This window comes from Alosa sapidissima, chromosome 7, assembly GCF_018492685.1.
Source record: "Alosa sapidissima isolate fAloSap1 chromosome 7, fAloSap1.pri, whole genome shotgun sequence".
NCBI lineage: Eukaryota > Metazoa > Chordata > Actinopteri > Clupeiformes > Clupeidae > Alosa > Alosa sapidissima.
Window position 1 is genome coordinate 9877683 of NC_055963.1, and position 21985 is coordinate 9899667.

Below are 21985 nucleotides of genomic sequence, written 5' to 3' on the forward strand. Positions count from 1 at the left end.
TTTATCAGGGCATGATTCATTGTGCTTTATTCTTAAAACTTAACTTTATTTGTCTGTATGACCTATACCACGGAAACACAAAAATACCTTGTAGGTCTGTTTAGTAGGCCTACGTCATGTGGCACATGATCTAAAACGCGGAAGTGGCCCATGATCACTGCACAGTTGAGGATAAAAGAAGAGAATATAAACCAACGAATAGAGATCGTTCTAACTCTCCATGTAAAGTTTGTTTAGGTCAAGGTAACTATACACAGGATATCAGACTCCCTTCGTATTTCCGCGTGCAAAGGAGGGTAACCTCATTAGCTCTAGACGTAGCCATAAGACATTAGCCAAGCTGCTTTTATATCCTACCCAACGTTAACGTTACTGTTGTTTCGTCTCGACTAAAAGGTGAAAATGGGATTTAATGTGAAAGAAGCTTCTCTCCATTTGGACCACAAACTGCTTAATCTAATGGACCAGTTGGAGGATTTGGAGGAAAAAAGAGAGAAACTAAACTCTCTAATCGAAGAGGTATTTGGTCAAATCTTTGAGGTAGTTCCTCTAGATTACGCGAAATGTGACGTAGCCTACCCATGAACCGCTACTCAACTTACTTCAGAATTGTGCTGTGCGTATTTGTGTTATAATCATACATGTTCTCTTGCAGGGTTGGTTCTCTCTCTCTAAAGCTCGATACTCTATGGGGAACAAACAAGTTTCAACATTACAGTATGCCAGCGAGATGATTCCTCTTGTTCGTGTTCACACCAAGTAAGTTGACCATCAGTGAGTCACATTTAGTAAACATTTCCAAAGTAAAGATATTACAATATGTTGACATTTGTGTATAATTGCTAAATCCCATAAACATAATTGACATGGAAATTAAATGCAGCAGATTACTGTCCCTTCCTGGCAAGCTGATTTCTGCAAAGAGGGTATTTCCTAGATATCAATTAAAATGTGTAAATTTGACCCATGAACACATTTAATAGATGAGAGAAGGACTTGTTTAATGTCTTGTTGTCTTTATAGGAACGGTGATAAATCATCATTACATCTTCTTTGAGTATTGTAGATCTGAGGTGGTCAGGAGGGCAATAAATTCAAAAAGGGGTATAAGGCAGATTGAAAAGGCTCCTGAAAAGAGGATCTTTTGGAAGCCATGCAACACCTGGTTGTATAGGGACCTTTTACTGACCGGTGTCACGCTATCTGACAAAATATTCTTTGGTCACCATTAGTCTTCAGTTTTTTCGGTGCACGTTGACTTCCAGTCAGTCTACGTGAACTCCTGTACATCTGTAACTTGATTTAAGCTATCAAACATTTCATTTTGATAAGTCAAAAAACTAATAAATATATAGTATATAGTATATATAATAAATAATAGAATAAAACTAATAAATTGAATGGTTTTGGAGGAAATAACATTTACATTTGTGCAGATACTGTAATACCATAGTGACCTGGTGCGTCTAAGGTTTGGAGCAGAGCTGTAATTGGGAGAAGTACCTGTCTATTGCTGGCATGCTGTCAATCATCATAATGTCCGTGTTTTATCACTCAGAGCCAGCCAGTGGTTGAGACAAACGCGGACACTCCGATGATTGTTAGCATTAGCTCAAACTTTATTATCATCTTGCCTGAGTGCCTCAGACCAGTTTAACAATACTCACAAAGTAGAATGCTGAAACTGACATCTCTGTGACCTGAAGTACACCTCAGTGACACCAAGCAAACTATTTTTTAATTATCTCTTTTATCCAACAGAATGCTTGACTCCGGAGAAGCCGAGTTTCAGACACAAAGGGAAGAGTTCCAAGTTGGAGGTGGAGATAGAGCTGGTGTGACCGTGGAAGACATAGGTCCAGAAGAGGAAGGCACTACGCCCAGAGATGGTAATGTTGCATTCATCGCAGTTCAATTTTGAATAAGTGCCCTGCAAAGCATACTGACCTATTTTACTAAATTTGTTACACATAATGGGACATTCAACTTGCCACTTTTTGAGATGTATAAGCACTTAAGCAGCTATATGTGGTATGATTGTGCCAACTGTGTTAGTTTGTAGTGTTTAATAGGCCTGTGCACGACCAAAACAGATCCAAAAATGTATTATCTGGATGTGATTACCTGACCAGTGGTTGTGGATTCTGAATAATTTGTACAAGGAAAAGCGAAATGCCTCAATGACCACATCTTGCTACATGATTCTTCGACTTGTTTCAATGATAGACTTGATTTTATGAAAACTTTGATTGTACTCAGGACTCAGAAGACGAGGGCACAAGAAGCAAAATGAGCTTAAGGAAGAAGTGTCCAGTGGACAACTGAAGGAGACATCACACGAACCCAAAACAGACCACGCTGAACCCCAAGATCCTGTGAAATGGTTTGGTATCCTTGTTCCACAAAACCTAAAGCAAGCACAATCTTCCTTCAAGCAAGGTGAGACTGAAGAATGGATATCAAACTGAAGTGAAGTCAAAACTCTGTGTCTTATGGTTATCAAGCATTGTTTACAGTTGATGTGAAATGGACATGGGTTATGCAAAACTACATTCTCACTGAAGAAACGCATGGTGTCGTTCTGGTAAATTGTCTAATAATTATATGTTGTTCTGACAGTGATTGAACTTGCAGCAGAGATTGCGGCCCTTCAGAGTGCAGTGGTGGCCTCCAGGGTCGAACTTCAGAGACTGGTGAAGGAAAAACAGAAGAGCACTACCACAGGAGAAGCTAAAGAATGATGCTCCTATTATGGGACTGGTGTATCAATGATGAATCTCCCATTTTTATTGCCCCTAGTGTTCTAATCAGAAATTGTTGTTAAATGTGCTATTACCTTTGCTGCTACATTTATAGGTTTAGTTGTATAAAATGTGATTATGTTTTTTGTCAGTTGTGTTTTATTTATTATTATGTCATTTAAGGTCCTGATTTCTGTAATATGAAGAACAAAATAAACTATTTCACATCCTGCCTTTTCTGTAGGTCATGCTTTTATTATTTCATTTTTTATGTATACATTCTGTTACAAGGAAGGCTTTTAAGGAATGATGTGTTATGTGTAGTAAAATCGGATGAGGAATTGGACTGATGACACAAGAGATGCGATGCCACTCCCTTGACTGCAATGGTGCTCTATAATCACAATTATTCAAATCTACCGGTTTATTGATGTCATGAATATCGCGCATCTTAGACGCCTAGCAAAGACGAGCGCCGTCGGAACAGTCGGAAACAGAAAATCATTTTACTGTCTACTTCCTGGTCCCAATTGAGGCTGCAGTCAGCTAACGGCTAGAACCGTAGTAGGTACCGACAGGAGGATGGATGTTTGCGAATCTGACATTTTGGAATAACTAATCGTACATATGGAGTCGTTTGCATTATTTCTTGATGCACATCTCATCCGAGTTACGGAATGTATTTATTCAGTCCCAGGTTTGGGTGATATCTAGGGCACTGTAACGCAAGACAACAAACCAGTTGTCATGTTTCTATTGTTGCATGAGTCTGCTAGCCATTATACGGCATTTTGATGTTGCTGTGTATCTCGACACGAAGGTTTTGATCAAGAGAGACAAGAACTAATTTGCATGATATTTCATGAAGTTGGTTTTACCTTTAATTGAAGGTGTAAAACTTCTTAGATGGCGTCCAATACAAGAGTGTCTATTCTCGATTACTTCAATATTGTATTTGAGGGAGAAAATGGGAAGATCGAGTCCAACTGCAAGGCGTGCGGTACTAGGATTCAAGCGAAGCGCACAGTTACATCCAACTTCGTTACACACCTAAAGGTAGGTTTGATGTACAAGTTGGGAATTTATCCTTTTTCTGATTGGCAGGTTTAAAAACCAATCGGATTGTATTGCATTAGACAGAATGCTTTTGCACTGGTCATTGCGTAGAGGCGCTGCTGTTTTATTAATGAAACACATTTGACATGTTATTGTTGCTTGGGCGTTGACAGTTTGTGCCGTAAATACATAGCCTATCCATAGCCGTAGAAACCCGCCATTACTTAAATGAATAACATTTGATGATAAAGTTACCCACAAGCTGTAATTGCATGTTTTGAATGAATGTGTAAGTAGCAAGTCTAATTTGTTTAAGTTATCACTTGTATTTTTCTGTATTTACATTTTATGTCACCTCAATTTGCCATTCATTATTGCAAAAGACATGTGGCCGAGCAATTGAAACTCCTCTTTCCTCTCATTGCACAGCGTAAACACCAGGCCATGTATGATGAGTTTGTGAAGAAAAAAGATGTGAAAAGAGAAGCCTACTCCTCGGGGCCCATGCAGAACTTCACTGCCAACACAGGTGGGAGTTCTCGAGCCTCCTTTCAAAGCACAGGCACAATGGCTAAATTCGACCGCAGCGACCCTCGCCAGGCCCTCATATCCGAAGCCATAGCCAAGATGATCATCCGGGACCTGCAGGCGGTGCAGATTGTGGAGAACGAGGGCTTCCGGGAGCTGCTTCAGCTGCTGGAGCCGCGCTACACCCCCGAGCCAAGTCTCTACATCCAGCAGCAGCTCATCCCGGCGTACGCTTATCAGGTGCAGCTGGCCACCAAGCAGGCCCTCACAGGGGCAGAGTCCTGCAGCGTGACCCTTGACCTCTGGAGAGGAGGAACTGGAGCCGGGATGAGTGGCTACCTGGGAGTGACCTGTCACTTCATCACCACGGACTGGCAGATCAAGTCGGCGCTCCTGGCCTGTTTGCGCCTCACGGGCCACCATATTCCCCAGCGGGTGCTTTCTGAGTTCGACGAGATCTCCCACGCGCACGGCGTCGCCGGGAAGGTGTTCAGGGTGGTCGCCGACCCCTCGCCCTGCGACACCAGGCCGCCGTTCCGACTGCCCGGGTTCAGCCTCCACTGTAACGGGGTGGAGGAGGAGGAAGAGGAAGATGACAGCAGTGATGACGACACGGGTGGCAGTGACGGCAAAGACACGGTGGTAGCAGGTGAGGAGACGGACAACTCCCTCGGTCAGTGCCTGGGCCGCTGTCGGATAGACTGCTTCGCCCGCTCGCTCGGGCTGTGCGTGCGGGAGGGGCTCCGCTCATCCACGCAGATCTCCATCGCCCTCACCAAAGCCGCCTGCTTTTACAACTACGTCATAACCACTGTCGCCCCAGAGAAACTGGGGCAGGTGTTTGGCTCTGGGGTGACCTCAGCGGGCACTGCACAAGCTCCGGTCGGCCCTGCCGACCGACACTGGAACGTCCAGCTCAAGACCGTGAGGCGCATGCTGGAGTCGGTGGACTTCTTGGAGGACATCATCGACAGGCAGGACCTGGCCCTCAGCGCCTCTGAAAAGGCCCTCCTGCGGGAGCTGGTGGAGGTACTGGAGCCCTTCGAGGAGGCCACTGACATGGTGCAGCTGGACAAGCACGTGTCCATCAGTCTGGCTCTGCCTTGCGTGCTGGGCCTGCGCAAGCACCTGTCGGAGACCACCGCACGCCACTGCACGGGCGTCGTCGTGGGCCTGGCGCAAGCGCTCGACCGCAGGCTGGCCGGCATCCTGGAGGACCCGCTCTACGTGACGGCCACCACCCTGGACCCCCAATTCAAGCTCTCCTGGAGCAGTGACGTCGACTGGCACAAGCAGGTGCTGCTGGAGGAGATGGCCAAGCACACCCAGGCGGCCGCAACCCCGGAGCCCGGCCCCGAGGCCCAGCCCTCCCCGTCCAAGCGCTGCAAGCTCTTCTCCTTCATCAAGCAGAGGCCCACCACTCAGGCCAAGAGTGTGGAGCAAGAGCTGGCCGCCTACCTGCATGAGGAGCCCACAGACGAAGAGCCCCTGCACTACTGGAAGCGCAAGTCCATCGACTTCCCCCTGCTGTCGCAAGTGGCCAAGAAGGTGTTCACTGTGCCTGCAACCACCACGTCCGTGGAGAGGATATTCAGCACCATTGGCAAGACCCTGAGACCAGAGCGATGCAGGCTGCTACCAAAGAATTTGGAGACTCTTATTTATTTGAAGGCAAACTACAGGATACTTTGGACGTAAAATATACGTAAATGGTCAGCAGGCACTTTTTGTCTTCTGTCTTTATTGTCTTTGAAAGCTTTACATTGGGGAACAAAGTGAATTGGCAGGCATAATGCAAAAATCTAAATGCAGATTGTGCCAGTGCAGTACTGTAGGCCAATGTCTGATCCAAAGGAACACTAAATTGTCTTTTTGTTATGTATGTTTAATATATACATTTATTTATATACATTGCTTATTCCTATGGCAACTAATTAAAGTAGTTTAGAATTTATTGTTGTAGCTGTGAACTTGTTACTGACATTAAGCTTTGAGTTGATTACTAATTGCTTATATTTTTGTTGTTTCAGTGACTATCTTTAATATTGTGACATTGGAATTAATAAATAAGACTGCAGTAACAGTTGCAAGATTAGAAAAGTTTAACCTTTATTTCCCATCATTGTGCCCATTTGACTACAGGAAAGCTGGTTAATACCTCAGAAACAAGACTCCACATCATCTTAGAGTGAAGACATAATCAGATTTATATGTACACCTCATCACAGTGAAACGTAGGTCACATCAATGTCCTGTAAAATTATCCGAGTGCCAACTTGTTTTACAGACACATCACACAGATTTCCATTTGCAAAGAATAACATTTGCTCTGCAGGGAAGGGTAGTGTGTGTGTGTGTGTGTGTGTGTGTGTGTGTGTGCGTGTGTGTGTGTGTGTGCATGCGTGTGTGTGCATGCGTGTGTGTGTGTGTGTGTGTGTGTGTGTGTCCAAACCACCTCCTGCAGTAATTGGAATCGAGAGGTGTGCTACTTGGAAGGAGTGGACTGGCCCTTTCTCTCATCTCATCACAGTTTCAGTATGCAGGCTATTGTGTGTGTCCAGTGCAGTCCGGTCTGTCTACAGCAGGACTGCCGCGGTGCCGGATAATTGAAAATAATTACATCTTGGTGCTCAGAGGAATTGGAAGGAGCTGATCTCACGCAACACAAAGGGCCTTTTCAGTGGACAGCACTGTACAGGAAACACTGAAGTGCTGTGGAAGGCCTATAGCAGATGCGGAAATTGAATTGGCAAGTGAGTGTGCAGCAGGGAAGCATTGTAAAAAACGCCAGCCCCATCAAAACAGATCCGTCAGAGAAAATGACGGTAGACCAGAAGGCGGAATGCAATTGTTTTTTTATCAATCACTCACCACCTGGGATCCAAGGCTTCCTTAGCAATCACGCTTGCCCACCCTCTTCACAAAAAACACTTAAAATGATTATCTTTTTATTTGTTCTTTTTTCCCCTCTCTCCCCTGGCATTGTCTCTGATTGGGCACAAAGAGTTTGTCTGTGACTGGCTTTGCTTGAGATTCACGTCTGTTCGATGTGCTAGGCTGTGCTGCTAAGAAAGAGGGTGAGTGTGGGAGTGGGTTTTAGCTTAGCTGAGCAATGAGTCTGTGAATACAGTCTGGTGCAAATTGTACATCCAAGAGAGTATTAGTGCAGACTAGATGTAATGAATATTGTCCCGACTGTATTTGTATGTGTGTGTGTTTTGTGGTTATATGTGGGTGTGTGGAAGAGAGGGTACCTCAATTTCAATTTCCTCTTTTCTCTGCCAAGTAATTCATTTCAGAGGCAATTACCAGCATGGCTGCAGTGAGCACAGATGGGCTGGTTCCTCCTAACTGAAATGGATGAGCTGTCAGCACAACGCTGGGGGCTGGGGAGTAGAGGAAGAACAGGATGCGATGGAGTGAGAGAGGGAAAGAGAAAGAGAATGCCTCGCTAAGAAACCTTTGTCCCGCAACATGTGCAAATGCATGAACAAAAGCACATGCTTTTCTCCTACACATAGTTACGAGTCTAAGCGATGTTATGTTATCTCTATGGTTACGGCCAGCTCGTGAACAGACCGCAACCTAAAGGGAGACAACAACAGTTTCAAATTTAACCATTTATTAATATTGATAGCAACATTAACAAACTAAAGTGTCTAGGGAGATGAATGTTGAAAAGTGCATGTATGCGTGAATGTAAATGGTAGTATCAGCATGTAAGATGAGTAAGTGAAAGGCAAAAGAGGAAATAGAAATAAAGAGTAGAGAAAGAATAACGTGCCAGTGTATAGGACTATCAAAGTGCCTGCAAGAAAGGAGGGAAAAAGTGCCTACCGAGAGAGATACAGAACCCCTTTTATAGCCCCACCCAATTACAGGTGCATCTAATAATGTAATTAGCCTAACCTGGCCAAGGCCAGACCGTGCACTGACAGACCAGGACCTGAAGGGGCACAGGGGGTCGTAACACTATTCATTCATGACAACTGCATGACTGACAGTTACTGCAGAATGGTAAGTAGATTACAGGTGACAACAAGTAGCAGAAAACAGAATGAATGTGTCTGAAATGGAAGTCAAAATGGAAAACACATTTAAGGAGAATCAGGGGAATAAACATGCAGTTAGAAAAGACATACCGTAGCTCTGAATTGCCCTTGTCCACATCCCCCTGAGTACAGTATGTCTAACTGTGCCATTGCATTTTAAGAGGTACATTTTTTCTTTTACAGTTACTTGTTCTCATTCCTTTCTCTATTCACTGTCAGTCATGTCCTGATCTTAGTCATCAAGTCTGAGTGGTTTGTGATTGATAGCATATTCTTCCATCAAAGACATAGTTTGTGATTTATTATGGCCTATGAAAATGTTAAATATCATTGTCTAATTAGGAGCAGGAGGTCACTTACTGTAACAGTCGTTCCAGACAACATGTCTGTCTTTAACATCTGATGTTATATTCCATGTACTTGAGCTTCAGTACACAACAGGCCCAACTGACTGCAGTATTGAACCAAAGTCCTTTTAAGCAAGTCTCTCCACTCGGTGGCCATATTGCAACGCACTTTGGGCACTTATCGGGCATCTATTTCAGACAGAACTGCGTGTGCGCAAGGCATCACGACACCAACCACGCTCCAGCTGCGAGATCACAACACATGATTGGCACGATGCATTCACAACATACCACATGATTGGCACGATGTATTCACATGTCAACTTTTGTTGGCGGAAAGGACGGAATATATGTAGATGACTGCCATGTTTGCATTACAAATTAACCCCATATATTTCTATGGGATTCTTTGAGTGCTGTACCTCCTCATTAGAAAGTCTCTGGTTGAACTTTGTAAAAGGTGTCCTGCTTTGCCCTAGAGGACAGTTCCGAGTGGCTACCATCAGAGGGGGCAGTCCTGCTTCAGTGAAAATGACATACTGGGACACAGATTCCACTCTCATGATCTTCATTCCCAGATCCAGTGAATGACTGACTGACATGGTTAATACTCCCACATACTCAAGAAGAAACAGTAAAACGTATTAATAAACTCATCTCAAATGTGGGCGGCCCTGTCTCCACAACAAGTAAACAACCTTTGAACTGCTCTGATGAATACATATTTCCCCCTATTATACCAGTGCCTGCAGAGGGACTTATGTGCAATAATAGCCCGGTCAGATATCAGGATGTTATTCTTTCTCAGCCTCTCAGTTGCCCCTTCAAAGCCTGTGGAAAACGAGAGGGACAATGAGGGGCAGTGAGAGTCTGTCTGCTCTTCTGTCAAGGGTTCAGGGAGCTGGTGACCTTTGCGGGGCCTTGATGGTGTGGGGAGGAGGGGCTCCCATGTTGATCTGAGCTATTAACAAATTCAAAAGAGCCTGACCCTCTCCGCTGCTCACTGCGCTGTGCTTGCTGCCAGAGTGCCAGGTTATTAATAAACGGCCTGTTGTTGGTACGCTGACAGCCCCCAAAAAGACAGATCCACAAAGCCAGCAGACATACCTGGCGCAGGGCATAAGTGTGTGAGCTGTATTTGTGCTAAGAGATAAGTGGCCAACTCTCAAGGAGGTGGAAATTAGAAGAAATAATAATGTGTTTAGTGGGAAATAACAATGTGTTGAAGGACAAGAGGGCTCTGTAAGGCCTGTTTTTACGGCATGACAGCATCAATACTGAGAGATGAGTGTAGCAACTGACCCCCTACTCACACAGGCACCTACCCCCCATTGACTGCATTATCCTTGGGCCTTTTTATAGCTTGGAAACAGGAGAGGACAGCTGCCTTTGGATTCCCCCTCTCATCTGATAGAACAGGGTCAGACTCGCTCGCCAACACTCGTTCACACACTCCTGGCTGTCTCGCTCAGGTACACACTCTCACTCGCTCACTCAGCTATCACGCTAACTAACTATCAAAACGCTGGCAGACACACAACACCACCTGAGCACTTTAACACACACACATATATACATACATACATACATACATACATACATACAAACAAATTCTGCACCTCACCTTCCTCATAGCTGGACACACACAGCCCCACCCTCACCACCTTGTTTGTCTGTTGCAGCCATGGCAGATAAAAAGGGTCTCAACAGACTGACAGTGAGGAGGAAAGAGAACAGCAAAGCTGACAAAGAGAAGGAGAAAGAGAAGGAGAAGGAGAAGGAAAAAGAGAAGGAGAAGAAGGAAGAGAAAACCAAGAAGCCGGGAAAACCAGAGAAGCCTCCGGAGAAACCCAGGAAGACAGGGGAGGAGAAGCCGGCAGAAAATGGGGAGAGCAAGGAAGGGGCAGAAGCCCTGGAGGAGAGCAAGGAAGGGGCAGAAGCCATGGAGGAGGATGGAGAGTTTAAGATGGAGCCCATTGAGCTTCCGCCATTTGAGATCATCATCGGGTGAGTGACAACCTCTCTCTGGCATTTAGGTCAAACTTAACAATAGTACAAAGATGTTTCTCCTTCATATCATCATCTCTCCCCGTCATACACTTACATGGTTATTTGTATTTCTCAATAAACCCTTTTGTTTTTATTTCAAACACTTTCTGTCTCTCTTTCTCTCACTCGTACTCTGCCTCCCACACTTTTAGACTCTCACAGATTCGCTACCATGCCAACATATTAAAACGACTGTTTTGTACAAGACCTCTATACAGCCTAGTTGTATTTGGAAATATATTTCTCTCAATTTGGAACACTCTTTCTCTTCTCCATTTATCTCCCTCTCTCGTTCTTTGTCTCCCTCTCCCTCTCTCTCACACACTCACACAGATTAGCTGCCATGCCAACATATATAATATTACAGTGCTGAGTTCAAGCCCTGAAGGTTCGGGGAGAAAAAAAATGCTGTGAATGCTGAACATCTGTTTCAGGCTCCCTGTGTAGAGATTTTGTTGAATACATATGGGAATAGATGGTTGAGCACCTGCTTCCATCATACAATGCTTTTGCAGTGGCAGAATGTGCTAGATCTACCAAGAAACTAATGAGAATTGCACAGCTATGTAATGTTACTGCGGCAACGTTGACCATAAAGAGAATGGATGTCATCATTCAGAATTTCTGTAAATGTCAACACTGCTGTAGTTTTTGTCCTTGTCTGACTGCAGTATTTGGTGGAAGAATGTCTGTCAAACATAGGTCCAAGTCATGGACGTGAGCCTAGGACAACACTGACTCAGAACCCCCCACCCCGTTCCTCATCTCCCAGACATCCATTACTAACTGAGAGGAAATTGTTTGCTTGCATCAGATGCAAAGGGTATCTCATGTTGCAGGCTGAAACCAGGAACCTGAACCAATTCCTGAAATTGACTATGACAACAGAGGATCCTGCAGGGTTTGTCATAAAGCCATTGACATAATTGGGACTATTCATAGCGGTTCTACAGGCTTTGGTTTATCATGGCATTATGCTGTGTATTGCATTTAAATATAATCTCAAGGATTGGCAAGAACTATGAAGCCTAAGTGATTTCACTATTTATAGTTACCATTGGCTTTGTTTTATCACAGCATCATGTTGTGCATTGCAATGAACTATAATTTAAGTGATTGCTTTGAGATATCCAAGTAATCCTGTTCTAATTTGTTTTTTTGTTAAGAGAACGTATGAGCCCCTTCTACTACAAGTTCCAGTTCAGGAACGTTGAATACTCATCTGGCCGGAACAAGACGTTCCTGTGCTATCTGGTGGACATCCAGGACAAGTCCAAGTCCATCGACGGCATGCGAGGCTACCTGGAGGACGAGCATGCGGGTTTCCATGCCGAGGACGCCTTTTTCCAGAAGGTGTTGCCCCAGTATGACGCCACAAAGGGCTACGTGATCACCTGGTACATGTCGTCGAGCCCTTGCGCGGCTTGCGCCACCAAGATCGTGGAGGTTCTCCGCGCCCGCACATCGCTCCGCCTCACCATATTCTGCTCCCGCTTATTCGACTGGGAAGAGCCGGAGGTGCAGGAGGGGCTGAAGGCTCTGGCCGGCGCTGGGTGCAAGCTGCGTATGATGAGGCCGTTGGACTTCACCTACACCTGGGACACATTCGTGGAGAACGAGGAGCAGACCTTTGCTCCCTGGGAGGACTGTCAAGAGAACTATGAGTATTACGAGGAGAGGCTCTCCAACATCTTGCAATAACTTCTGGCCATAGTAAGAGTCTGTCACCTCACCTGTAATGTACTGGAGAAGGCCTATCTTTGCCTACCTCTTTCCATTACCCCATACATAGACCTACAATTCATGTCTCAGTAGTGTAAGATTGGTTTGAAGCCACCATTCAGGCTTACCCAGTCTCTGACCTGAATGGAAACTACTTCTCAGTTTTGATATAATGCATGATGACAAAAATCCCATGATGGATTTTAGAAGTTCCCTGATTCATTACTACATTCAAACTGAGCAGAAATGTTCAGTTGTTTAATAGACCCTAGAGGTCTTTCATGTATTTGTCTCAACATATAGCTGAAGTATTGTTAGAAAATATTTGTAACCGGACAAGATTAATGTACCCTTAGCAGCCCTGTGTAGAGCTAAATCTCCTTTTCTGTCACAGGTTTTCTCTAAACATCTCATCTGCAAGTTATCAATGAAGTTCCCTACCTGTTTCTTGCCAGAGGAGTCAACCGTCTTCAACCAGCTTTATAACCTATGATGAATCCCAAGCGATGAACAGAGACAGCTAATTAGAATTTGCATAGGATTCTGGAACTGTCCATATGTCTAGTTCATTATTCAGTCACAATCTCAGTGATGTCACAGTTCAATTATTCACAGCACTTACTAGAAAGCCTTTGGATAATAAAGCCAAAGAAACAAAATCCCATAAAACAAAACATAATATTTTAAATGTTGTAGTTGCATTTAGACACATATATTTTCATAGGTTTTTTTTCACATTGTCTGATGAAAGCAAAAAAAAAAAAAATAGGAAATTAAATTTCTTATACAAAAACATATTTTGAATGTAGGAACAAGTATGTGCTCTTTCTCTACTGTATTTATATAAAATTTGAATGTCTGCTTGAAGTGAGCTCATCTCATCTTTCCAGCCACAACAACCTCAGGATTGCATATTGATACTGAATTGTAACCATGTCAAAAGGACAGATCAATGGACAGTGCGCTTTCCAAAACAAATCAACCTTATTTTACCAAATTCACTGTCAATGTCAAACTTAAGTTAAAAACTTCAAGTTGACTGATATTTAGCAGACACTTTTTTTTTTCAATGTGACACGGACTCACAACGGCAATCTAGCATGTAGCAGCCCATCACACACACACTATTATCATCACTCCTATAATACAAGTGCATTACAAAATGACACAATGATCTGTTGTAAAAACACTATCTCATACTTAAAGGTTGATATCTTTTTAATATAAACAACTTTACAATATGAGGGTTTACATTAGGTGGTCATTTGACTCCCATAACAGTCCCAAATATAACAAAAGTTGAATTATATATCCAGAAATAAATTCATGAGTTTCAAAAATACTCCAAACATGAGGACTGAGGAACTGAACTCAGGAGAGTAGAACATCATTGTGGAAAAAACATTAGTGATGAGTCATGCCTTCATTTATGGAACCTTCAACACAGGCATGCCCCTATGAATACAGCAAGATTATTGCCTTACGAAAGGTCACAAATAAACACATCTTTGAGGTAGCACACTGCAGCCAGTAATAAAAAAGCAAGGTAATGAGCCCAACACCAAGAGGAGCTTCCTGACCACATAGGATCTCCCTGTTGCATATTTTTCTCAGAGAGTAAAAACTGTGATACACATATCTGCATCATGGAAGATCTCCTCAATCATCACTACCACCTTGTCCCAGCTGAGTCGATCCAAACCACATCCAATCCTAGGGGGATAAAATACGGAAATAAGAAACATGAACAATCTTGTCTGTAAGGAATGATGTAACAAAATGGCACTTTTATGATAATGCCAGCAGGACCTTCTTCCTTTCCCCATTGATCAATTACTTTTAATGCAAAATGTGTTGGTTAACTATGAGTTCACTATGTTAAATAAATATACAACATTTGGAGACATATAAATACCTTGGCATAGATACTCTTGTAACTCCATTTGTCAGACAGTGAGCTTTCATGGCAAGCAGACTCTTTCGCAGGCTGTCATAGGTGGGCTTGTGGTTGTACTTTTTCTTAGTAATCTGAAATAACAGCGAAGCTCAGGAATAAACGCTCAGAGCACACATCAAGTTATTGTAGCTCAACTGGTAGAGCTAGGCGCACCAGTGGCATAGGTTTGAAACCATGGGGGTCCAAACATAAAGTAAAAACTGGATACCTGTCCCCCCTGGCCTATTCACTTGAAGATATTGATTCACGTGTCACGTAAATCAATATCTAAATGTGAATGAATGTGTGTGTATAAGATGTTGCCAGAACCGCCATCCACTTCAAAATGATGAGGTCAGCAATCATATGAGCGAGCCTGGCCACACGATTTAAAGCACTCATTCATGCTCAACATCAAAATCCCTTACCAGATAGTAAACAAATCGCTGAGATCTCTTCAGCACAGCACACTCTCCGGTCAGTTTCTCTGTGAGGGTGAAAGAGACGTGAATCTTACCGACCATCTGCACTCACACAATTAACAACTGAATGAAGCCCAGGGGAAAATGTCTCGTTTTGGAATCTTTTCTTTGTCTCACAAGAAATAAATAAGCTCTGATTGAGATTCCACCAGTTTAACACCCCTTTAGGGGAAATAAGGAGCAATATAGGTTGAAAAGAAAAAAGATAATTTTTAATTAGACTTCAACTGAGACAAGAGGGCTATTTCGCAGGCGATCAAAGTAAGAAATATGAGAAAATCTCATATTGGTGTTTAATTGAGCTCAATTATGTCTAGGAGAAATTAGATAGACACATTTCGACTTTTCCTTATATGGGAGTGTTGATCACACATCAACATAGTGGCCTTGCCATTACCACCTGACAGCACAGTGCTCCTAAAATACTCACTCTGGGCTTTAAGGTCATCCACCCCTCCAAACTTCTTCTTGAAGAGGACGGCGATGCCAGCTCCCATCCGGCAGTCCTCACTGATGCAGTGGGCAAGGGACTCGTCCGCGGGGCAAGAGAACAGATCTCCCTTCACGTGCTGGAGCTTCCATTTCCCCATACAGGTCTGACCAAATGATGAAGGGGAAGCGGACAATTAGCATTACATGTTTGAGTTCATCCAAGCATCTCCAGTAGTTTTTATTTGTATGAACAGACATGAACAGACATGTCACGTTCATCTCAAACGGTTACATTGTGCTGGTGGTTTATTTGGCATCAGTGACCTCTGCCTGCAGGGCAGCAGCATCCACACTGGGCATTTCCCAGCCAGATTCAGGTAGCTAGGTACAGAAGTGGGCAAAAATGATTGCACCTGTTCACTCACACTTGCACTTGATGCCTCATCGCTGGGGCAGGTTTGTTCCACCGATCCCGTCGACATTACAGCGTCAGAAAAAGAAGTCCAATAAGCCTATCAAATTGTTGACATTCATGAAATATAAAAAGGTTTGATCTGCAATGACACGTCAGAATAGTCTCAGATGTGCTATGGCTGGGCTATATGCACGGACATAAATAATGCGCCCTTCATGAACCAGGATTTAATAGTGCCCCGCGGCAATAAGCCTATAGATTTTTAATTTTCGAAAGTTTGCTAAAGTTACAATAAGTTACATCTTCGTCAGCTGGGCTACTGAAGAACTCGGTTCTCAGTTTCGGTTTAATCGCTGACTAATCTGACTGACGGATATGGGAAACTATTCTGATAATGCACTCTGACACAAAGGTCTTGCCAAGCGTAAAAGGTCTGAAATTACACCTCAGTCTAAACTAAATATATTTCAGTCGAACGTTAACTATAGGCTAGATTTTATCCATAGTATAAAGACCACAACCTCTCAAAACGGAACATTCTTGCTCTGTGTAGCTGCTTAGGATTTCTATCGCCACCTACCGAATTGGAGCTCGACTTCATCTAGCCTATAATAAAATCAGCGTCACTGTTATACTGTGTTTATGGGTATTGAAATGTATAGGTAGGCTATAGTGATAACTATTGCAGTCTAGTTTACAATAAAACAGAGATTTGTATTTTAAAAAGAAATAAAATAACCACTGAAAAAAACGAGGACTTCTTACAAGCCCTAGGTTACTTGTAAGATTACACACTTTTCAGACATTCCGTTCAATGTGTTTATTGCCACCCTTCACAGTTCAAAAACATACATCAAATCTATTACACAAACAAGGCATACACAAATACATGTATAGACACAAATGTTTTTGCTTGTTATTTACTTATTTTTCATGATAACTAGAGAAAGGAACTATTTGGGTAAGTGCATATGCACTATATGCAAGGTTGAAAAGTGTATCACTCCATTATTGCTATAAGTAAAGCAATGAACCTAAAAGAAGGGAGAGGCACCAAACAGAATTCAGTTGCCTGGGAAAATATTCACAAAACATGCAACCGACAGAAGCCGTAATAATAACAACAGACACAATATGAAAGTGGTAGATGTGTCCAGAAGAGCTCATCTGTCTCCCTATGAGTGTTCAGGATTATATGAAGGATTATGATTCATGAAAGAGTCATCGAGGTTGTCCTTTTATCATAGGGCTCCATGGTTGGGCTTTAGGTTAGATATTGGATGAAGATAAAGACAAGGGTCCGCACTAGTGGAAGGGATTATGGGACATTCATGACGCTCTTGCGTTTCCATTCGAGTGCGCTTGGGACTCCCATGTCCATTCAGGGTCCACAGTGAGTGTCGGATTCTTATTTTGGGTTCAGACTTCCGTGCTGCCGCGTCTAGCACTGAACCACTCCCCTGGGTTGACATCCATTTGCAGCATTTTCATGACCCACTTGTCTCGCCTGGCGCCGTCCACAAACTCGTCCAGCGAGAGCTCCCCTGTGTGCAGCAGAGAGAAGTTTTAAAACCCTTTACCCTTCCAAAGATCTATTTTTCCCCACAAAGAACAGCACTCATCAGAAGGAACATCACATCTGGGACCTGTAAACGTTGTTTCACACGCCTCTCTTGAAGTCTGCAAACGCCTCCGCCTTCTACCGCGTCTATTCACATCTCCCCATGATAACAGCCACACAGACAACATTGTAAGTGAAAGCACTTAGCACATAATGCTCACCATCTCCGTTCTCATCCACCAGTTCAAATATCCGGTCCACAACCTGGTCTGGGGTGAGTAAGTTGCACTCCTCATCCAGCTCCCCATGACATGCTTTCTTCATGCGATAGATGGCCTAAAACATGAAGAAATTAAACATTTAAGGCTCTAACCTTCAACCACTGAGAATGAAATAGGCCTACACAGGTCACGGTCAAAAAGGGCAGCCATTGTGATTTAAGATCATACCAATTTATATGTCATTATAGTCATTTAATGCCAATACAAATACAAACAGTTTTGGTAGCGTTAACATTTTTATAAATGTGATCTAGAGCTCCCCACAAATCCTTTCCATAACATGTTAATTCATTCATAGAATTCTGACTCTGTTTCCACAAAGGTCAAGCATGCATTGTTAATCAACATTAATTGATACAAATGACCTTTTAGCTGTTTTGGATTGCTGCATAGATTGCAAGGTAGAAGTATGTAAATGAGAAGTTGTTTTGTTTGTCTCCACAAGGCCCATTGCAATCAGCAGACAGTGTATCACTGATGATTACGAACTCCACAATTTACCTCCACAATCTCCTTCATCTCTGCCCTGTCGATGCAGCCACTGCCGTCCTTGTCATACATCTTAAACGTCCATTTTAACTTGTGCTCCAGTTTGCCCCGTAGCACCAAGTTCAAGGCTGCCACATACTCCAGAAAATCAATGGTGTTATCCTGGCAATAAAAGAGTGTAGTCTTTAGTACCTCCTCTACTTGCTTTATATCTACTTTCCCATCAAATAACAATGGATAAATAACTGACTAATTAGTAATTTGCATTCTTTAATACCCATTAAAGTGCATTCAGTTAAACTTATGTTTAGCCTACACATTGGTCTTGTCTAGAAGGATCTATAATTAATAGCTATCTAATAGTGTAAACACACCTAAAAGCACTTTGTGGATATTTTCAGGAAACAAATAGACTTTTGATTTGAGATGACTTACCCCATTCTTATCAAAGGCTCGGAACATGTTTTCTATATAGTCTGCAGCGGCCTGGTTTTCTGTCACCCCAAAGAAGCTCTTGAACTCGTGCATGAAGAGCGTGCCGCTGGGGCATTCCACAACAAACTTCTTGTACCACTCCTGCAGCTCGGCCACATCGATCTCTTTGTCCTCCCACTCCTCGCTCAGTCGCTGACCCATCACGCTGCTGGTGGTTGAATTTTAAACTTGAACTTTTTACCTCTCAACAGAAAACTGTCACTCTCATTATTGAGAGCACCTTTTCGTAGTGACCTTGAGTTCAAGTTCCACTATTCATTCCCAGAGCCGCAATACCATCACAGATATAATCCTCCTCGCCCTGTTGTCCTGTTCGCCGTGAAATAAACAAAAAATATCCCTAAATGCGTGTGGATATTGTTCAAAGAGCTTATTCATCATCAAGGCCACAGCCAACTGAGTTACAGTAACTGTGATCTGATTATCCCTCGCCTCACTGTACAGACAAGGCAAGGATTTCTATGTATCACATGATCGTAAGGCTTACACATTAATGTCAACTTGTCAAAGACAATTAGCCAGAGTGTAATTATTGTCATGCACCTGGACATTGCCTCTGTCCTCACCAACCACGTGCCACATGACCAGGTTAAAATACTGGGGGCCGTGCAGCATAATGATGATGATGATGAATCTACACAATTGTGCAAGTGTATAACCTCAGTTTTGCATTTAAACTCTCCAAGAGTCTAATTTTGTTCAGTTGAAATCCACAACTTTTTAGCTAATTTTTACCAATAAGTCCTAGTAATTTCCAGTAAGGAGAAACCTATATCATCCATTTATTCCCATATTATTTCCATAATCAGAAATGACTAATTTGTGTAACAGTGGATGCTTTAACAGACTACATCTAACCACTGGTATATTCATTTGTTTTCCATAATTGCGAAAGCTAAATCATCTATGACACTGCCATTGTTTCAGACAGGGTCATGTCAGAACACAATTACCCAGTGACCCGAATTGGCCTGTCATAATGGCTGCAAAACGCACACCCCATACCCAGGTCACCACATTAGAGGTCTGCTCTTGTTTGCCTAAACCGGTGGATCACTGAGGGGAGACATTTCCTAATCTCTTTGAGCCACAAATGTCTGGCTATTTATAATTAAATTTAAATACGGGGCCTCAAACAAACGGCTCCAAGGCTATATTAAAAGCTTTACACCTATGAACCGTGAAGGGCTTACAGTCCCCATGGGAACGGGGCACTGGGTTCACCAGTTCAACAACATGAGCTACACCTAAAAGTTGTAGGCAAAGTAAAGACTATATACAGTAAAAGGATTCTGTGTTTTTTGCCTTTACAAATATTTGATTTATTCCTTTTTTTCTATTATTGTTGAAAAGAGTATTTCTTCTCTCCGGGTGATAAAGGATATTATCTGACTAGAGCAGCAAATTTGACCCATGTGTATACTTCCCCCTTTGCCGTTTTGGACAGGTGGTCAAATGCAGACAGACAGAACCTCAGCAACTTTCTGTCATTTGACTCATCTGTATATAATGCATGCTAGGAGTATTAATATTTTACACAAAGCGTGTAATATATAAACTACCAGAGGGGGCAGTGTAACTTGCCAGGGACACATCCTGGTGTGCTGAATGTACCCTTCATAGGGATAAGCTCGCTTAGCCCCAGAAATATCAAGGCCATCTGAAGAAGAGTTAAGTAAGGCACTTACTGGATTAGTTATCACATCTATATCAGAAATGAGCCGTATAGTGCCAATAGGGGTCCATTTACGTACAGTTCAAATTCATAGTGAATGTATTCATTAGTGTTTAAGTTAATACTACTCTCATAGAGAGACTCAGGACTCAGGGGTAATTTGAATCACATCCTGAACATTTTAAGATAAAATCAGTGGGTATCAGTGTGAATATTAACTGCATTGATACCATCTTCACTTCTCAGTATGTTTGCGCATGAATTTAATTAAATCCCTCACAGCAGGGGGATATTAGAAATTCAGTCTAGCTGTAAAGGAGCCTTGCCTCAAAACTGATATTTTGGGGTGGAGTGGTTTCTCTAAACACCTTAAAACTGTGCTAATCAGAAGTCCTATCCATCAGACGCTGAAATGTATAAATAATAGATTTCAAAACATCACAATTGTAATACCCTTGAGATCAGTTACAGCTCAGTTGCAATTATTTTCAGCCTCTTGTCTATAACTGTGGTAATTAAGTCAGACTGATGAATTAATAATCCCTTCTGTTTTTTCCACGCTGCTTCTCTAATGAACATTTCTCACTTTGTGGCACAGCCACACTGATTATTTTGCTGACTTTAATGAACCATTCAGCTGCTATTTGTGGAACAACAACAGATGCTAAAAAGAGAAATATAAGTTCAGCTAACAAAACCCACTTCATGTTCACTCATTTTCTCCAAACCAAAGCTGATCTAAGGCAGGGAGTGTCATGTCTATATACAGTGTGTACTGTTTATTGGCTGTGCTGATGTCAATGAGGTTGCAGTTTTTATAAGTGCCCATAGATGTCAGTGTTATACAGATTAAACATTCCAACATTTCTGTTATTGGCTGCAGTGAGTAGGCTATTGCAAAAGAGCATACAGTAGCATATAACTGAGAGAGGGAGAGAGAGATTGTTCCCAGAGAGGGAACAATCCCCTTCAGTGGTGATTCTTTGTGAAGGAAATGCATTATCAAGTTTCTCAGAAGGTACTGGAGAGGAGGCGCTGCACTAAGCAGAGTTGCATCAGGTATCAGACACTTCCCCTTTTTCCGTAGTCCATCAGACTCCTTGCATTGACCAGGGCCCCAGGTGGCCCAGCAGCACAATCGATCATGACAAACACTCAGCGGCAGGCCTTCCGTCCGCTCACATTCTGAGCACCTCTGAAAAGGCCAGAGACAGCAACGGAGGCAGTGAATGGAAACCATACAATCCATAGAACTGTACAGGACATTAATCAAGGAAAGGATAATGCTGATCTAGGAGTGAGAGAAGGGAAGAGAGGGAGGAGGGGAGTGATAGACAGATGGGGAGGTGGAGGAGAGGACGGGGGGAATAATGGGTTTGGTTTTTAATATCTCAATTCTGTTATGCAGTATGAATAAAGTTATCACTAATGCAATTAATCAAATTAGGAGGACAGGGACAACCGCCAGTCATCATTAAACAAAGTTTGGAGCTGGAGAAAAACAAAAAATACAAACAGGAGAGACAGAGAGAGAGAGAAAAAGAGAGATGAGAGAGAGAGAGAGAGAGAGAGAGAGGGGATAACTTTCATCAGTTTAATTGGCCGGCCTTTTAACTTTTTTCGATGACAGGACTGTGAAAACTCTGAAATGGCAGGCCTGTCCGCACAAGGACCAGGGGGACACAAGCAGCAGAATAAAGCCCGACCCATTAACCCTTAAAGGA

General features: G+C 42.9%; 5 protein-coding genes and 2 long non-coding RNA genes across 14 annotated transcripts; 4 read left to right on the forward strand and 3 right to left on the reverse strand.

Moving 5' to 3' along the window:
- Positions 1 to 113: 113 nt before the first annotated feature.
- ccdc115 (coiled-coil domain containing 115) lies at positions 114 to 2973 on the forward strand. 2 transcript variants are annotated; one of them, XM_042097675.1, is made up of 6 exons: positions 114 to 243; positions 397 to 519; positions 656 to 759; positions 1762 to 1889; positions 2260 to 2439; positions 2620 to 2973. In XM_042097675.1, the coding sequence occupies exons 2-6, from the start codon at positions 403 to 405 to the stop codon at positions 2739 to 2741; spliced, it is 651 nt and encodes a 216-aa protein (XP_041953609.1). In that variant the 5' UTR covers positions 114 to 243; positions 397 to 402; the 3' UTR covers positions 2742 to 2973. The 2 variants fall into 2 exon arrangements, with proteins under 2 accessions (XP_041953609.1, XP_041953608.1); XM_042097674.1 differs by having other exon boundaries at positions 127 to 237.
- Positions 769 to 1751, forward strand: LOC121713211. Its single transcript, XR_006032763.1, has 3 exons — positions 769 to 1331; positions 1501 to 1505; positions 1675 to 1751. It is a non-coding gene; the product is annotated as an uncharacterized LOC121713211 (long non-coding RNA).
- Positions 1820 to 9138, reverse strand: LOC121713210. Of its 6 annotated transcripts, XR_006032760.1 has the most exons (4): positions 8738 to 9138; positions 8235 to 8392; positions 7580 to 7711; positions 7261 to 7390 (listed from the first exon to the last, which is right to left on the reverse strand). It is a non-coding gene; the product is annotated as an uncharacterized LOC121713210 (long non-coding RNA). The 6 variants fall into 6 exon arrangements; XR_006032762.1 differs by lacking the exons at positions 7261 to 7390; positions 8235 to 8392 and adding an exon at positions 1820 to 1930; XR_006032761.1 differs by lacking the exons at positions 7261 to 7390; positions 8235 to 8392 and adding an exon at positions 6461 to 7048.
- On the forward strand, positions 3091 to 6387 carry si:dkey-109j17.5 (zinc finger BED domain-containing protein 4). Its single transcript, XM_042097670.1, has 2 exons — positions 3091 to 3797; positions 4227 to 6387. Exons 1-2 carry the CDS (start codon positions 3648 to 3650, stop codon positions 6021 to 6023), a joined length of 1947 nt encoding a protein of 648 aa, XP_041953604.1. The 5' UTR covers positions 3091 to 3647; the 3' UTR covers positions 6024 to 6387.
- A 725-nt stretch (positions 9139 to 9863) lies between the features above and the next one.
- Positions 9864 to 13540, forward strand: apobec2b (apolipoprotein B mRNA editing enzyme, catalytic polypeptide-like 2b). Of its 2 annotated transcripts, XM_042097671.1 has the most exons (4): positions 9864 to 10196; positions 10407 to 10731; positions 11940 to 12486; positions 12890 to 13540. In XM_042097671.1, exons 2-3 carry the CDS (start codon positions 10409 to 10411, stop codon positions 12472 to 12474), a joined length of 858 nt encoding a protein of 285 aa, XP_041953605.1. In that variant the 5' UTR covers positions 9864 to 10196; positions 10407 to 10408; the 3' UTR covers positions 12475 to 12486; positions 12890 to 13540. The 2 variants fall into 2 exon arrangements, with proteins under 2 accessions (XP_041953605.1, XP_041953606.1); XM_042097672.1 differs by having other exon boundaries at positions 10165 to 10731.
- A 155-nt stretch (positions 13541 to 13695) lies between these two features.
- Positions 13696 to 16335, reverse strand: oard1 (O-acyl-ADP-ribose deacylase 1). The gene is made up of 6 exons (XM_042097676.1): positions 16282 to 16335; positions 15771 to 15857; positions 15344 to 15509; positions 14860 to 14918; positions 14411 to 14523; positions 13696 to 14208 (listed from the first exon to the last, which is right to left on the reverse strand). The coding sequence occupies exons 2-6, from the start codon at positions 15825 to 15827 to the stop codon at positions 14106 to 14108; spliced, it is 498 nt and encodes a 165-aa protein (XP_041953610.1). The 5' UTR covers positions 15828 to 15857; positions 16282 to 16335; the 3' UTR covers positions 13696 to 14105.
- Positions 16336 to 16589: 254 nt separating this feature from the next.
- Positions 16590 to 19586, reverse strand: guca1b (guanylate cyclase activator 1B). Its single transcript, XM_042097966.1, has 4 exons — positions 18527 to 19586; positions 18104 to 18253; positions 17543 to 17657; positions 16590 to 17304 (listed from the first exon to the last, which is right to left on the reverse strand). The coding sequence occupies exons 1-4, from the start codon at positions 18725 to 18727 to the stop codon at positions 17180 to 17182; spliced, it is 591 nt and encodes a 196-aa protein (XP_041953900.1). The 5' UTR covers positions 18728 to 19586; the 3' UTR covers positions 16590 to 17179.
- Between the last annotated feature and the right edge of the window lie 2399 nt (positions 19587 to 21985).

What these genes read in the sequence shown, in the direction of transcription:
- oard1 (XM_042097676.1), bottom strand. Translation starts at nt 15,827, where the DNA reads ATGTCGACGGGATCGGTGGAACAAACCTGCCCCAGCGATGAGGCATCA. An exon ending in GGATGACCTTAAAGCCCAGA is followed by an intron (nt 14,919 to 15,343) that starts GTGAGTATTTTA and finishes TCACCCTCACAG; the next exon opens with AGAAACTGACCGGAGAGTGT. An exon ending in AGCGATTTGTTTACTATCTG is followed by an intron (nt 14,524 to 14,859) that starts GTAAGGGATTTT and finishes CTGTTATTTCAG; the next exon opens with ATTACTAAGAAAAAGTACAA.
- si:dkey-109j17.5 (XM_042097670.1), top strand. Translation starts at nt 3,648, where the DNA reads ATGGCGTCCAATACAAGAGTGTCTATTCTCGATTACTTCAATATTGTA. An exon ending in ACTTCGTTACACACCTAAAG is followed by an intron (nt 3,798 to 4,226) that starts GTAGGTTTGATG and finishes CTCATTGCACAG; the next exon opens with CGTAAACACCAGGCCATGTA.
- ccdc115 (XM_042097675.1), top strand. Translation starts at nt 403, where the DNA reads ATGGGATTTAATGTGAAAGAAGCTTCTCTCCATTTGGACCACAAACTG. An exon ending in TAAACTCTCTAATCGAAGAG is followed by an intron (nt 520 to 655) that starts GTATTTGGTCAA and finishes GTTCTCTTGCAG; the next exon opens with GGTTGGTTCTCTCTCTCTAA. An exon ending in AGGCACTACGCCCAGAGATG is followed by an intron (nt 1,890 to 2,259) that starts GTAATGTTGCAT and finishes GATTGTACTCAG; the next exon opens with GACTCAGAAGACGAGGGCAC.
- guca1b (XM_042097966.1), bottom strand. Translation starts at nt 18,727, where the DNA reads ATGGGTCAGCGACTGAGCGAGGAGTGGGAGGACAAAGAGATCGATGTG. An exon ending in AGATGAAGGAGATTGTGGAG is followed by an intron (nt 17,658 to 18,103) that starts GTAAATTGTGGA and finishes TTCATGTTTTAG; the next exon opens with GCCATCTATCGCATGAAGAA. An exon ending in GGTGGATGAGAACGGAGATG is followed by an intron (nt 17,305 to 17,542) that starts GTGAGCATTATG and finishes TGCTGCACACAG; the next exon opens with GGGAGCTCTCGCTGGACGAG.
- apobec2b (XM_042097671.1), top strand. Translation starts at nt 10,409, where the DNA reads ATGGCAGATAAAAAGGGTCTCAACAGACTGACAGTGAGGAGGAAAGAG. An exon ending in CCATTTGAGATCATCATCGG is followed by an intron (nt 10,732 to 11,939) that starts GTGAGTGACAAC and finishes TTTTTTGTTAAG; the next exon opens with AGAACGTATGAGCCCCTTCT.